The sequence below is a fragment of the Emydura macquarii genome, unplaced genomic scaffold (assembly GCF_026122565.2).
Source record: "Emydura macquarii macquarii isolate MOO-44397 ecotype Brisbane River unplaced genomic scaffold, CSIRO-AGI_Emac_v2 contig_2473, whole genome shotgun sequence".
NCBI lineage: Eukaryota > Metazoa > Chordata > Testudines > Chelidae > Emydura > Emydura macquarii.
Window position 1 is genome coordinate 18,451,463 of NW_027132610.1, and position 16,584 is coordinate 18,468,046.

The window sequence follows — 16,584 nt, forward strand, 5'->3', positions numbered from 1 at the left end:
CAGAGATAATGCATAGAATTGAGCCTAAGCTGCAGAGTTCAGACCCAGCTCTTAACTTCCCTGAAATTTGGAGGTGTTTGGATCAAAGCTTTTGTTTCTAGCCAGAGTCTCATTTTAAAATTACTCACTGAAACACACTGTAAAATCGTTCATCACTAAAGGAGTGAGACTTTAAAAATTGCCTATATGTGAGTCCAGAAATAAGTCTCCCTTCCATCTTCCCCCCACAAATAAGGGAGCATTGGTAGATCTCGTCCCAGCAGAGACCATATAAGGTTGTATACAAACTAGTGCAAAATACATTAAAAGAAATGTGTTCCAAATTTAGGCACCCACACAAAATACAGTGCATAGGCAGGTAGTTCTCCAAAAAGTAGAGGAAACCAGCTGCCAGGGCTGCCTGTCTGAAAATATGCACATGAAAAGCTCGATGGAACTTGGGCCCAAGAAATACAGTGAAGGGCTGATCTTTTAACAAGTGCTGAAATGAACCAGGGCCATTGACTCCACGCTGAAGGGGTGGGGCAGGCGGCCACCCACTGGGGGAAGAGATTAAAAAAAAAGAAGGGATGGGAAAAGAGAGGGAGGGAGGAGACCAAACCAGGTTTAAAACAATCCACCCTGGCCTGTGGAGCAGAACAAAGGCTGGAGAGATGATGAACACGTCAATACCTTTATTTATCTCTATCGACCACCAGCTGGTTGCTCTCCAAAACCTGCGGCTCTTGCCCCAGCAGCAGCAAGGCGAGGATGCCAGAGCCTGCCACCCCTACCACAAATTGGACCAGGCCTCTCAACCGCTTAGCACTGGTATGTTCCTGCATGGTATGGGACAGGGTCCAGAGGTAACCAGTTCTAGCTGGGTGCAGGAGTGGGAGAAAAGCAGAAGAGCATCAAGGAAAAGCTCTGAGGAGGGAGAAGAATGTGGATCCCTGTCTCTTTCTAACCCAGGTGATCCTGGGCCAAAGGATTCAAGACATCTGGGCCCAGCCACGCCTCGAACACTTACAGAGATCGCTGTGCACAGCATGCTGTCCCGAATAGTAGATTCAACATCCAATCTTGTCAGCATAGAACAGAATCTCCTGTTCCCTCTCTTTCAGGAACATCCTTTTCCTATTCACTTAAAAGTAAGTAGTGAGAGATTAAAGGACTCCTGTCCAGGTCTCCTTTCTGCAAACAGGCAGTTAATTGCACTGATTAGGGTATCCTTGTATACGCTGGATTCTGTCACACTGACTGGAGCAGTTTCATTTACATTAATTTGCAATTAACTAATTACCCCAAATCATTTTAGGATTGTACAGAGTTTACAAAATAATTATAAAGTCACTGACAATCCTTTGTGCTAGCACTGTGGGAGTGGCAGGTACAAATGCGCTCTTGTTGTAGTTGGGGTTAGTTATCCTTTAAACTATAAATTAGGAAGATTAGAGATTTTTTAGGAGCGGATAGGCCATGATAAAAAAAAATTGCTGAAATGGGTAGATCTTGCATTCCTATGCTAATGAAAAAACTAATGTACAGTTGTTGATTGGATTGTTGTAATACTGACTTTCCCATATGACACTGTCATTGCTAATATGTAAAAATAAATAATATTATTCATTAGCACAAATACTAACTGGATAAATACATCTGCATCAGAGAAGCTTTTGTTTTCTTCCTGATCTTTGCCAGAAGAGCTTTAATATCTGCTATGTGAATGTATTTGCCATGGGAATAAAGCTTACTTTGGATTCTCATATTACTATTTTACTTGAAGTCAGGTTAGGTCATTTTGCAGGGAATGCCCATTCTCAGGACCAATTGAACACTGGGATTTTCCTGGGTCAATTTCTATAGCTAGGTTAAATAAATTCTGTGGTATGTTTCCATAAAATCTAAGTCATTTAACTAGGTCTTTTAGCTGTGAGTAATTTCACTGCTGCAGGTTTTAGTTTTAAAACAGCTGGATTCCAAGGATTCAGTTTACATGTTCACCCGGCTGTGAAATTTAGATGAAAAAGTGTCTTAAAACTGAACTTTTAGCTATGGTTCTCAGATGAGATGGCCATAACCACTCAAACAGAATAAAAATAGCAACTGTTGATAGGATGTTCATTCAATTACACTTACAGCCAAAACACAATCATCCTCAGAGCACAGAAATGCTCGTACGTGCTTAATGACTGCTGTAAGTCATACTGCAATACATTCATTACTTACTACAATTGATACTCTGCTGTTCCCCCCCCCCCCCGACAGTCCAAAATTCATGTTGTCTTATTTGTATTTTTATTGGCAGTGTCAGTTGAAAAAGTCACAGGCTGCTATAAAAGTGGCCCAAAAATATAGCTACATGTGGCTTTTGAAAAAAGATCCAAGGAACTGGCATTATAACATAGTAAAACATACATATTCCGGAGACTACCACAGACTTGAAAGCAATGCTTTTTCCATTTCCTAGCCTGTCAGACAATATTGGTCCAGGAAGCTTGAGAGTTCTGTATTAATTTGTGATGGAAGGTGACGCTCCTGTAAGAATTCTGATGGACTTTCCTTTATGGTTAAATCACTTAAAACATACGAGTGACTTTGGATTTCAGACATCCACTCTAAAATAAGATATGTATGGACAAGTTTCTCTACCACAATTATGCACTGCCAGAGCGAACAGATCAGTCAGTACTACAAGCGAGAGATTTTGGGCAGCACTTTCTGTATTTGAAAAGAACACAAAATGAAAGGATTCCTGAAATGGGAGTGTGCAGCTTGTCCAGGCTATGGGCAGGTGCAGACTTCATTACTACTGCTCTTTGAAAACATCCTGTCCTCTTAGCAGGAGTAACTGAGGGGTCACTAAAGTGTCTACTAACTCAGAAATGTATAAGCAGATTGGATTGGACTAAACTGGATCTTAGCCAGCTGGAAATGGAATATAGATTATACGAGGAAGTTAAAATAACTATCATGATTTCAAAACAGGTTTGGTATTAAAAAAAAAAAAATTAGTGCTTGCAAAAGGTGCAAGACTGACAGTTCTGGATAGTGAAAAGTCCCTGACAAAGCGAGTTCCCCATCCCACTCCACTAGTGTTCTGTCACTAGATGTGAGAGAGAAATTCAGTCTCTATGATCAGAAAGGAAGAACCATCTGGGTGGACCTTTATGCTTATATGTTGCCCCACGGTGTTAGATCCTGGCATAGCTGCATTGAAATCAATAGAACTACATTAACATACACCAGGAAAGAAGTGGGACTTCATGCAGGCTTAAGGGTGTGCCATGTGGACCTCTTTGCAGAATCAGGGTTTTCATCCTTAGTCTCTCTGCTCAGACCGTCAGCAACAGGGCCAATGTTTGTGGGTTTTTGTTTTTCTGCTATATTGAGAACAGTCTATAGGGAACTGAACTGAAACCCCAGACTCACTTAGCAAGAGATATGACATCAGACACTATTGACCTAGACCAGATTTAAATTGCAGGACTAGAAGTGCTGGGCTCTGTATCCCAGCTAGTCCGCCTTAGCTATGATATTCTTTGAAACATACTATAATGCCAACACATTATTCACTCAGAAAATGTCCGTGTTGTAGTGCTAGCAAACATAGCAGAAAAGTGCTCTTTTCTCACGACTGTCACTATTTTTCCCCCCAAAGTGCTATCGAACTGAATGTTGCAATGAAGTATTGGCAATCACTTAATAAAATATTTTCTGCAAGCTGATTTGACACAAATAGAAGGTTCTCTTTTGCCACAAAAACAGTTCTACAGTAGATCATACGCTGATCCATAAAGTGTGGCTTAATGATGATGGCAGCCAGAAAAATGACTTTCATCAGAATTCTTATACAACAGCAGCAAAATCTTTACCTTCTCCCACAGAATAAACTAGTTAACAAGCCCACACCCACACTGTTTCTGTAGCTAATAAGGTAATAACATGATTTCTGTATCTTCTAGCAATGAATTTTCATTCTCTCACTAATTAATATGAAAACTGACTCTGGAGAAGTTGCTCCAAAGTCCTTTGCAAACTGTGAGCTCCAGTTTTAGATTGTTTTGGGTATATTTAAAAGGTTGACAAATTAACAGTTTTTGTTTTTATTTTTCACTGTATGAAGATCATTTTTGGAATTTGCCCCCAGAAACACTATAAATTCAGTGAGGAAGTATGCACTTATGGTTACATCACATTAACAATCTCTTTACCCTGATGATTGCTCTGTACTCTGCATACATTTTGTGCCTGCTTTGTTAGAAAGAGGCTTTATGGTGACACACCACAGAATGACTGAGTTTAGTTTTTTTCACACAAACAGTGACTTTACAAAAAATTATTAATAGCTGTATAATTGTTTGTGAGCTGACTCATAGGAACCAATACAGAAAAGCCTTCCTAAACATACATGTTTTCAAACACTATGTTTGGAGGGACATTAAGACTCAGTCACCCTTTAAAGATATTCATTCAGAAGAAGTTGAGGCCTACTGGCAAGGAAGCTTGCATTGTGTCTGTTCTGAGGAGAGAAGACTCATATCTTGAGTTTTGTCATTGTGGCACCTTTTACAAATGTAAAATACTCTTTTCAAAGGAGAGAGGGAGAAGGGAGGAGGGGGAAGAAAACCAACAGGTTTTTTAAAAATGCTTGTTTTTAATTTTCTGAGAAATAATATTTAGCACTTCTATAATGCTTATTTTTTCAGAATGCTTTACAAATATTAGCTAATTCTCTCGATATCCTTGTGCAATAATACTTGCTTATCTCCATGTTATAGATGAGCAAATTAAGGCAAGAAGCTTAAAGCACTATCTTCTTCACATATTGTGCTGTGTTTAAAGCAGTCTCTCCCGCAACCTTCTAACTGACATTGACTGGACTTGCCCGTCCAGATGGGACCAAACTATCTTACAATACCATTAAAAATGTTTACTTCAGTTGTTCTTCTCAAGACCAAGGCATTATGACTTATTATTTCTATTATGGTAGCACCAATAGGCCCTGACTCAGGTGGAGGCCCTGTTGGGCTAAGTGCAGTACAAACACTTAGTAAAAGATAGCTCTTCAGGACAGGGACTTACATTCTATATAGGCAAGGCCATAGGTGCCAGAACTAGGGGTGCTGCCATACCGCCTGGCTTGATGTGGTTTCCATTATATACAGGGTTTACAGTTTAGTTCAATGGCTCTCAGCACCCCACTATACAAATTGTTTCAGCATTTCTGGGCAAGGCAGGATTAATTTATGTTATAACAAGGCTGGGGCCCTTCCAGGTTTAGCATTGTATTTAAACATGATAAAAATATTAGGGCAGTTGGTACATAAACAATGTGCCTGAAGTTACACATTGACGTTGTCCACACTAGCATTTGGCCACAATTTTCCCATCATCATTGATTCAGTTCCACCAATGGTACCAGCAGTGATGGAAGCAGTATTGTAGACAAGGCATGGGGTGGTTGCAGGTCTTTCAACCACCATGTTGTCTGAACCTGCTTACAACAGATCTACACAACATGGGGGTTAAAATATTAATGAATGCCTACAACACTGTCTGCACTAGCTTTCCCATCATTGCTGCTACCAGTAGAGCTGAACTGGGGGTAGTTATCATGGAAAATTCTTGGTAAAAATCCCCTAGTGTGGACACAGCCACTGAGTCAGCCCAAGAGCAGGCATGGAACTTGGAAACTTCTATATTCCAACTGCATAACAAATCCACTAGACCGTTCACTTGTGAGCATGCCTATGAAAAAAACTATTTTCTTGACGGCAAACAATAAATATCTACTTGATCTATCTATTTAAAAGTTCAGAGTTAAAAAAAAAAAGATTAAAGTAAACAGTCTTTATCCTCTTTAATGGAGTCTTGTTAAGGGTAGCATCATCATAAACTAAATCGCTAGTTAATATATTTACAATAGTGATAAAAAATAAAAGCTGTGCAAGTGGAGTTGGCCTACTGATTCAACTCAGTGTTAAGTAACAAATATCTAAAGCTCTTAAAGACGGATTAAATATTTTAAGCCCTAATTTAAAGAGATTTAGAACTCTTGGGCCACACAGTTCTTATTCTGGTGTAGCTCTTTCAGTGCCATGTGGGATATTAACTCATCTGTCTAAACATATGGGTCTTGACAAACAAAAGCTGCAGGGAGGATATGCTCCTGCACTGAAATTGAAAACACTTCAAATGAAATCATTGCAAATATTTATTGCGTTAGTCTTTTAATAGAAAGTCTGAACCACTTGAGCTATTACTCTCCATCACTTCAGTTCACAGGAGTCCACTGTTCTAAACCTAATACAGAAGGGCTTCTTTAGTAAGCAAACTTTTCTTTTCACTTTAGTTAGTTAGGATCCAGTTTTTCTGAAAGGAGAAAGAATAAAAACTTCCATTTTCTGTCCTGTATCCTAAAGTTCCCAGCTTGTTTACTTATTCAAATATATATTAAGAGGTCAAATAAATTGCATTAGGGATTTTATATCTAGAAAATTTCTGAATTCTACCTAAGGGAGATTTATAGAACAGGATTTGAAAGGTGACCTTCAAAGGAACAATCAAAATATTTTTTTTTAAAGAAAAAAAAAATTGCTACTCACCTAGGGTCTTGGCTCAGTGCTCTCCAGTTTTCCAGTGTTGGGGACATTCCACAATGATGGAATCTCCACATCTGCCGCAGACTTCCAGCTACTGCCAGATGACTTCTAGGGGGTCTATAACCAAATCTGCTAAATGGTTAATTTAGCGTTATTTTCATGCTGATTGCTTACCTTAGTGAGGCACATATTTTCGTGTTAACTCCTTTTTAATGTTTTGTTTGCAGACCACCTCTAACGTTACCATAATGTAATGCCTAGATTAAACACATTTGTGCACAGTTTTAACAAGGCTTTAATTTAAAATAATGGAATCATGGCCCATGCATTCCTTTAAGAACTACATTGGGCTGACATCAGAGTCTGAACTCAGGTCCCTTAAGCTAAAAGCAGGAGCTTTTGCCATTTCAAAGAAAAGACCAAGAACATTAACGAGAAGTAGCAGCAGACTCATAAGCATCTTATGTGGATCAGCTACTATAGGGAAACAAAGATCAACGTTCTCCTAAGGTTTGTCTGGAATGTTCATTATGTAACAAAATGAATACGTCTAACACACGTGATGTTAAACACTACTTTGCACCTAGTGTAGGCAAGAATAAGTTGTGTTTAAAAAGCATTAGTGAGGGGTTCCCCAGAGTTTAACAATGTCCACCTAACTTTTAAAACATGGTTGGCCTGATCTACACTAGATGCAAAGTCATTTAGTTAGAACGTGTTAATTAGCACATTGTCCAACACACTGCATTTCCCTAGTGGACACAAGGCCCTAGTATGGGTTACACTTGCTGAGCAAGTACTCAGGGAAGCCAGTGGGCCTTTTGGGTGTGCAGTGAATATAGAATCAGGCTGGAGACAGTTATAACAACTAAGTGTTGTTTGAAGTAAACTACTACAATTATGATTAATCAAAAGATAATTTTTAATAAGTTGCTAATGTTCAGTGGAGACTGGTGACATTCAAAAGCGGGTAGGTGAAACTGACAAGATTTCACGTCAAGACAATTTGCAACAATGGGTAAAGATCTGATGAAAGTTCATGCCAAAGGTTTCTGTCTAGAAAATTGTGCTGTAACCGGTTAAAGCATTACTTTTCACTCATTTCTTTTTGGTTTTGCTTTTAGGATAGCATTGAGTTTAGAAACATCTGCAGTCATATGGCTTTACAAAAGCAGGGGCAGCGATTTGAAAGAGACTTACACATGGCACACCAATGTTTGAGGACCATCATTGAGAAACTGATTTGTTCACTTGCAGTTTTCCCCTCAGATTTGTATGCCATAGCCCAAGCTTCACTCAGACAAATCCTACAAAACCTGCCAGAGATGTGAAAGTCATACAGAGAAGAGCGATTAATGACTGTAAGATGTGATGATACAATCGTACCCCTCAATTGCCTCCAAAATTACATAATTTGAAAGATTGATGCGGTTCACGGGAGTGAGCTCATTGACTTCACATGAATAAGGGCACCTCCCGGAGTTGATCTGCATCTTGCAGAATTGTGCCCCAAATGAACAAGGAATGTAGAATTGGGCCCTAAAATTGGGATACCATGATAAAAAGAATGGTGGTGGAGAAGAGGAGAACCTTTGGAATTCAATTAACCTACAACACCGTTAGTGAAAACATGTTTTCAAATAATTCTTTATGCTAGTTTGACACTTCAGAGACAGAAAGTGCTGTACTTAAGAACATAACTTTAGCACAAGGACAAGACATGTGAAGTATGGTGTGAGCACAGTATTTAAAGATAGGTTTAAAAAAAGAGAAGCTCTCTAGGGTACTTTACTACAAAGAAACAACTGATCTGAAGGGCTGCTAATTCAGAGAAGGAAAATGGGGAAAATGTTAGATCCAAAATGATCACTCTTATAAATAAATAAATAAATAAAAGGCCTCAGCGGTCAACCACATGAATGCTAATGGAAAGCAGACAGAAGGGGCACAAGGCATGGCCAAAGCAAATGTATTCAAAGATTTAATCATATATTTATGGAAATTGTTTTGCAAAACTCACCCAGCTTTAGTGACAGTGCAACATACAACCCTGCTCACCTTCTGCCAAACCAGGAAAGTTTCCATACTCTGAATTTTTTTTCTTCAGCTGCATGTGATGATAAATTTAGCTCAACTTTTCTCTTACTTGTGTAGGGATGAAAATATTCTTCAAAGAGTATGAGATAGAAAAGTGTCTCTTTCCCCTGGCAAAGTAGTGAATTTCCACATGATATTCTTTCTCATTTTCTCATGATCATCAGCTGAATACTTGTGACTCTATATACTGATTGGTTTACCATATTTTATGTTCACACAAGACCTCTTTTAACACTACACTGGTGCCAATCTCACAGCTGTAATTAAGGTGATGTCAGCCCTTCCTTTATAAAAACGTCTGTTTGGTGGTGTTTCTTAGCTTGAATACAGACATTTGCTTTTGGGTTGAAACATTGTCTGTGATGGCTCAGCCCAGTAGGATTAGTATTAGTTTCTGAATTGGAAGAAAAATAAAGAAAATGTAATGCCCAAAACTAAATATTTAAAAAAAAAAGCCTTGGAGTGTCTCGTTTATGTTTGAATCCCTTCAAGTGGAGGAGGAAGGACACATTTGTAGCAGTGACTCTCCCTCCCTTTACACCTTGAGGATTATAGCGATTTTCATGTAGATTTAATGTTCTTACTGGTAATGCTGAAGTTTTAAGGTGATCTGTAAAGCAAGCAATGTAGTTCTGTGTATCTTGTATTAATATCATGATGTATAATGTATTACTTTGTGTGTATTATAGTGACTATATCTTTATTCTGGTACCCTCCCACAGAAAGTGGACAGAGGACTCAGGAAATTCTGTGAGATGAAGCTCACAGAGTTTCTCTTAATGCTTGCCTTGGGGGACAGCGGGGAGTTGAGGGGTGCAGTAGAGTGGGCATGGGACACATCCCCTGAAGTGCCCAAGCTCTGCTTTCAGTCCTGCAGAACATGAACACTTTTTATGGAGGATCTGCCCTGCCTTGTAATCTATGTGGTTTTCCCCTCCCCTCCTTACCAGCCCAGCTATCTCAGAATCCAGGTTGGTGCTATCTGTCTTCTACATATTGGTACAGTATATAAGCTGTGCTGACAAGGTTACTTGGATGAACATTAACTCTTGGATGGATACTCACTTATTTCCCCCATTTATGAGATTCATATACTGCAGTAGCATGGTTGTTTCTCATCAGTTTAACGCTCTAGGTCTCAAATACTAGCACCTCCTGTTGGTTACAAACACTAGAAGGGAGTGTTTAGAGCCCAACAGAGGTATTTCTAATCTTTTCCATAAAAAGTAATTTAAAAACAAAACTTACATTTTCGGTGTACACACTATCTACTTATAATCAATTATATAACACACATTAGATGAAGTCCTGGCCTTTTGGAAGTCAATGGCAAGGCTCCCTGGCATCATAAAGTCAGGAAAATCACAAAATTGTGTTGACATACCCAGTAATGATGGTATACACGAACGAGGAACTAAACAAGAATTGCCATGTTGAGTTCAGTTCCATTTGCCCACTTGTACGCATCCACATGCACGCATCCACATACACGCAATGTTGGCCAAACAGAAAGTTAGAACAAAGAACAAAGTTATTTGGGACAAAAACATTTTTTTTCAACCTGCTAAGAAACCATCAAGCAATAGAGGTTAAGATATAGTGTATTTAAAGGGTACTTAACAGTGTCTTTTTTTAGGCATCATTGCATCTGTTGAAAATTTCCAGAACACTTCCTTCTCCGAACACTCCCATTTCAAATGAATATTTGTGGTCAAGGTCATTAAAAAAGAAAACACTATTAAATTCTTTGAAATTCTGCTTGGCTCTCAAAATTTAAAAGCCTCTTGGATCCTTTAATTTAAATTTGACTAAAATATTTAAATAAACTCTAAATCTTATGGGGGAGGGGGGAGAAATATTTTTTTTCCTCCAAAAATGCTTGCATAACTGAATCAGAGGGTAATGATTTCTTAAGCCCCAGACTTGTAAACACTTAGGCACATGCTTAACTTTCCTCACAGGAGTAACCCCACTGAGATCAATGGGATTGCACATGTGTGTAAAGTTACGCCTATGCCTGTTTGAAGATCAGGGCCCTATTAAATGATGCATTAATTAAAGTAAAGTGTAGTAAAAATGAATAGTAACCGACATATCCTATTTTGGAAACCACAGTCCGCCCTCAATGGCACTGCACTCTATGATCTATTAGGCCATTTACATGTCAAACATCCCACTGTATATTGGCATAAAAGTTTCTTTTAGTTGCAGATCATCTAATCTTCTCATACGTTAGAAGCTCTATGTGGTGTCATTTTCTCTGAGCAGTAGACGAAATTCGGAGCTAACAGTGAATGGCTCTAACTGTCAGGTTCTGCTTCTGAAATAAGAACCATAAAACATTTGAAGTTCAAAAGAATTTGCTGCCCAAAAATAGCATGAGAAAGCTGCACTGATCTATTGTTGTGCCTGTCGGCTTGCTGCATCACGTGGTATAACATTGTGTCACAAAAGCAGCCCCCAAAGTGTTTACTTTTTTATGACAAATACTATAAATTGGGTTCTTATAGTGAAACATTGTTTATGCAGCTGTGATTTCATAAATGGATCCTGACATTCTGCTCTAATGCATTGTTGTTTCAAAGACACTATATGTATTTTCTTCTTTTTTGTGGATTTTTCAAATAAAACCACCTAATTAAGTACAATCATTGTGCATGAGATCCACAAAATCAATTTGTTTTGCTGGGTTAAATGTTTCCATCTTTTGTTACATGAATACTAGTCCCTTAAAGAGATATCCTCTTCTCCTGAATAGGTCTTTTGGGATTCAATAATTCATACGCTTACTCATGCAAATAGTCTACCTTGAACAAGTAATCCTGTTGATCACAGGGACTACTTGTGTGACTAAGGGTTTGAAGAAGCCAGTTTTTCCATAGGCATATTGAATGTAAAACCAAAGACATATTGGCCAAATATCATCAGCAGGTTAGCGTACTGGAAACTGATCAGGGCTGAATCCTGACCAAGAAAGAGTTAAAGGCTCTAGTAGTTTAAAGGTGTTATTTTTTAATTTTTTTCAAGTTGCAAAATTCTGGTGAAATTTCAAAATTAAAAAAAAGAGAAAATTTCAACATTTTCATATTTCCCCTGTTTTTGGACATTAATAGTTCTTGTTGAAATGTTTAGAATTTCAAAATTTTAATTTTTTTTAATAAGGGGAATTTTTAAAAAAATCCACATTTTATTTGGATCAGCTCTAGTATATATATAGCTATTTAATTTATTATTTGGATATTACAATTTGTTATTCACCTTTGAGCACCACCCTTACAGAGCAATGTATTTTTCCCTTGCCCCATTCTCAGAAACAGTTTTCTGAGTTTTGATTGAAAATTTCCAGAAAGATTCAGCCTAAGTCGGACACCCAGGATGGTAAAATTCAGACCAAGTGGTTAGAGTTTAGCAAAGTTATAAGCAACTAAAATCAAGGTCTCATAATGGCAAGTGTTGGGGTATCTTAATAGGAGGTGCTACCAGCCCGGCCCTTAATACTCATTTCCATGCAAAAAAGTTTATGGCAGAAATCATGTATGTGGAGAGTTACAAAAAGAGTCATGAAAAAAAAATCACTATCGCAAAATTTGTCAATATTCTTTCAAGTGTATACATTAATTTGTTTCATTATATGTTTGTATCTCTTTTGTGTTTGCTTTCTATTAATAATCTACTTAATGAATTTTGCTATCAGGAGCATTCATCAAATCAATAAGCATTATGTAAATATTGCAGAATATTAGTAAAAAGCACATTTTGAATTACTATATGCCAGTATTCACACCAAAAATGTGATTCTAAAGTTACACTCATCCAATCAGGCAACAGAAGTGTACCATGTGATCCATGTCCAATCAGAATAGCTCAAGTTTCCATTTTTTCATATCAAGTACTTTCAGGTTGATCCTTTCTCCCACATGTGTTTTGGATAGACAGTCTTGTCTGGTGACAGTGGTAAAGAATCACATAGAGCAGTTTTCTTCTAGCACTAGAATAGACGCATTATTAGAATGAGGCAAACAGTACCATCGCTAAGGTTGCTGTCTCTCACACTCTGGTTTTCTCTAGCTGGGGCTCTGTACTGCAGTTTTAAGGAAGCACTAACTATAGCCTCACATGTATGGCCCAATATTTTTAACATACGACTTGATCCTAAAGTCTTTACCCAGCATTCATTCTTTAATTTTACCTAAGAACTTTAGGATTCAGACCATTTTCTCCATCAGATTTCCAAAGGGATTTTTTTTTTCAGTCCTTTAATATGAATGTAATAAGTGCTCCATATAATCTAATTTTTCATTTATGATAACACCAAGTAAACTCACACTCAGTAACAGATATCTTGCTAAAGGAGACTAAAATGCTACCAAGCTGCCTCCTAGCAAAAGCAATGCTTGCTAATGATTCTATTTGGGTGATATTTTGAGGTAGGCCAGTGGATGTCGTTGTTGAGTCATTGATCTTTTGATCTGAACCGGTGTTGCTGAATGTAACACTGGAGGCTACTCCCTTCTCATAAAAAGAAGAAAAAGAATTGAAGATGAAAAATGTGGCAGGCTAAAGTGACACACTTTAAAGTGTAAACAGTATCTGCACATTGTTGAGAAAAGATCATCTGGGAGCTACTAGCATTCTGTATGTCATCCTGAAGTGGTTATTATAAAGTAAGAAAGTTGATAAAGGAGTTGCAGTATAAAAAGCAGTTTAGGCTTAATTATAGCTAGGGTCTGCTTTTGTATATACCATATCCTGACATCAATCTCTTTTAAATAAATGGTTGTGTGAAGTAAACCTATCTGTGAAAGGCAAATTATTATTTCAGGGAGCCTTTAAGTTAAAATGAATTAGAAGTGGAAAATGTGATGTCACGTCCAAGATTGCAAAAGACCTACCATCCCAGTAATATTTTTAGTGATGGATAAAGTGGTGTAGATAAGAAAGAAAGAACTTTAATAGCCCTGTGCCTTTCCTCAAATCTTTCCCAAAGTTCAAAATAAACTCTCTTTTCTTTGGTTTAAATTTCCATGCACTTTCACACTTTATTCTAGAAAGTGAAGAGGGAGAAACTCAACTACCAGAAAGGGGCTATTTAAAAAAATAATAGTATCAATCCAGCCAAATGCAGAAAGCATTGGAAATCTCAAGAGAGGCCTCGGTGAGAGTTTCTGAATTATGCCTGGTCTACAAACAGTTTTTGTACTGGTATAACTATATCAGTAGGGGGGGGGTGATTTTTTTTAACCAATATAGTAATATTGATGCAACCCCTAGTGTGGGGACAGTTATACCTCTATAAAGGAGTCTTACATGGGTATAGCTTATTCCTTTTCCCCTAAAACTGCTCATACTGGGGGGAATTGTACCACTAATTTTTCTTTTAATATATTAAAAAAACCACATTTTTAAGTTTTTCTTCTGTTCCACCACATTATCTGTTGCTATGTGCTTAGCTGTAATTTGAACACTCAAGCATCGATTGTATTTTGATTCCCACCGGTTTTACACTAGTGTAACTGATTTAAAATTAGTTATTCCTGATTTATATATGTGTATACAAGATCAGAATTAGCTCAGCAGAGTACAATAAGAAACACAAAGCACTACTAACATGGCAGGTTAGGGCACCAAAGATTAGAAAAACTCACTTTCCAAACCAAATCATCTGCTTGTCATTTTTTCCCTCTTTTTAAATAGCTTCTGATGAATCAAGCATGACACAGCTCCCTTCATATTCACAGGTAATCAAACAAGTCATTTCTTGCTTCTGCGGGTACACGCTGCTGTTGAAACTGAAACCCACTCAAACTGTGTGAAGCATTTCTATTTAGAGAAGTTTCTGTTCTTGCTTCCTCTGCTTTTACTTTAAATAACCTTTCTGGGCTGTGAGAGATCTCTCCCTCCCCCACAAAAAAGAACTCCTGTTCTATTGCTCATTGCTTTTAAAGATGCAAGGACATCATATAACTCATCTCTCTCTGTATTTTGCACATTCAGTTGGAGAAATACTATAAAATTACCTGGAGTGTAGAAAAAAATCCACTTTCTAGTTTTCATTAGTGTAACTGAACATTTTATGAACTATGACACTATGAATGTATCTTTACAATATGGTAGATTATAACAGGAATATTAATCCAATTGATATTTTAAAAAATTATTATTTATTAAGCGGGACAATGCGCTCAATTCAGAACAAGACAGCCTTACAGTTGTTTCCATGTGGGCAGAAGCTTTGTATCCCCACTGAAGTGAATGGAGTTCTGTGTGGGCACAGGGGCCAGCTAATGCAGATCCAACTACAGGATCAGCACCAAAGAGAGAACAGCCCCTGCCTCGAACTGCCATCTAACTGCAGTAAGCAAGAAGACAGGATGCTCTTTGAAACTATGGGTTACTTCAAGCATTTCCAGAAGCACTGGAAAAATGGGAAAATATTTCACATACACAACACTATATAAAAAGCCACATCAAAAGAATGTTGGGATTTAAGAGATAGACCTGGCCTAAGTGAGAGAAATTCATGCTCCGGAGGTGTTGAATCAAACTTACTCTGGGCATGAAATTGATGCCCAATATTTAAACAGCCATGTAAGAAAGCATCTAGTCAAATGAATAAGACACAAAATTAGGGTTAGAATGATGAATCATAAAAATTAGAGATGAAAAACCAGCTAAGACTTCACCATCCTCTTGCCAATACAGAATGATTGCCTTTACTTCTGCATGTACTACATGTCCAGTCTTGTTTTAAATGTTCTAAGTAATGGAGTTTCTAGCACTTTCCTTGGGGGACTCTTCCATAGCTTAATAGATCTGTAGCATGACAGAATAATTGTTTGGTCTCACACACAAGAGTATAATGAGGAAAAACTGAATACATTTAAGAAAGGGAAAATTTAAGCTAAATGTCAGGAGAATCTCTCCAGCAGCTGGATGTATTAGACTGCGGAAGAGTCTCTCAAGGAAGTGTTGGAAGTTTCATCATTTGGGACATGCAGAATTAAGCTGCAAAAAAACCCAGTAAATGTTAGAGCTGGTCAAGAAAGCCCCGAGATTTGACAAATGTTCACAGTTTTCAGGGGTTCCCCCTGCCCCACAACGGAAAATCAAATTTTTGATTAAATAAACAGTTCTGGTAGAAACACCTTAGGGAACTATTCGGCATTGGCAAGAAGATGGGCTGAATGATCCAATAGATCTTTTCCTTCTCTACATTCTGTGATCTATGATCTCATCAACAGGGAATTTTTATTTCAGCCTAAACTCTACTCTGTGATGAGTGTCCCAGAGGAATGTGGGATATTTAATTTTAGTAGCATTGTTACTACTGCATCTTTACATTAACAGTTACTAATACCACTCAGCACTAAATTGCTGCCGTCCTTTGGGAGAAGGAACATGCCACACAGAATGGCTGTTCCCCAGCTCCTCGCTCTGTGGTCAGACAATGCCACCTTTTCTGGTGCTGCAGATGGGATGCTAGAGGTATTGCAGGTGGTTATGAAGTTGGAGAACATGTTACACAGCATTCCTGCCATTTGCCTCCCAACTTTCCTGAGTGATTTCTGTGATTTTACTTGCCACTGCTCCGGAGAGGGGATTGCACAGACTTAAGAGGTGCAAAAGGGGAACAACCCATGTGATAACAACAGAACAATGAGGCATGCCAGATTTCTAATAGATACAAGCCTAAGAAGAAATGACTATATAGGGATTATACAGTTAAAGTATGGCCCCAGGTCACACTAAGATCCATGTACACACAGCATTTCATGAAAAGCCAACTTTTACTTTGTGTTAAACTGCACCAGTTGAGCTAGCTAGCTGTGGAGAATTAAACATGGCCCTTTTGTGGGTGTAGGCAGTGGGTGTACTTCCTTTGCTTGCCTGGAAATTCTGGGAG

General features: G+C 38.1%; 1 protein-coding gene across 1 annotated transcript; it reads left to right on the forward strand.

Annotated features, from left to right (window-relative positions):
- The first annotated feature begins 656 nt into the window (after positions 1–656).
- Positions 657–7,977, forward strand: DLEU7 (deleted in lymphocytic leukemia 7). The gene is made up of 2 exons (XM_067563304.1): positions 657–1,130; positions 7,709–7,977. The coding sequence occupies exons 1-2, from the start codon at positions 657–659 to the stop codon at positions 7,913–7,915; spliced, it is 681 nt and encodes a 226-aa protein (XP_067419405.1). The 3' UTR covers positions 7,916–7,977.
- Positions 7,978–16,584: the final 8,607 nt, after the last annotated feature.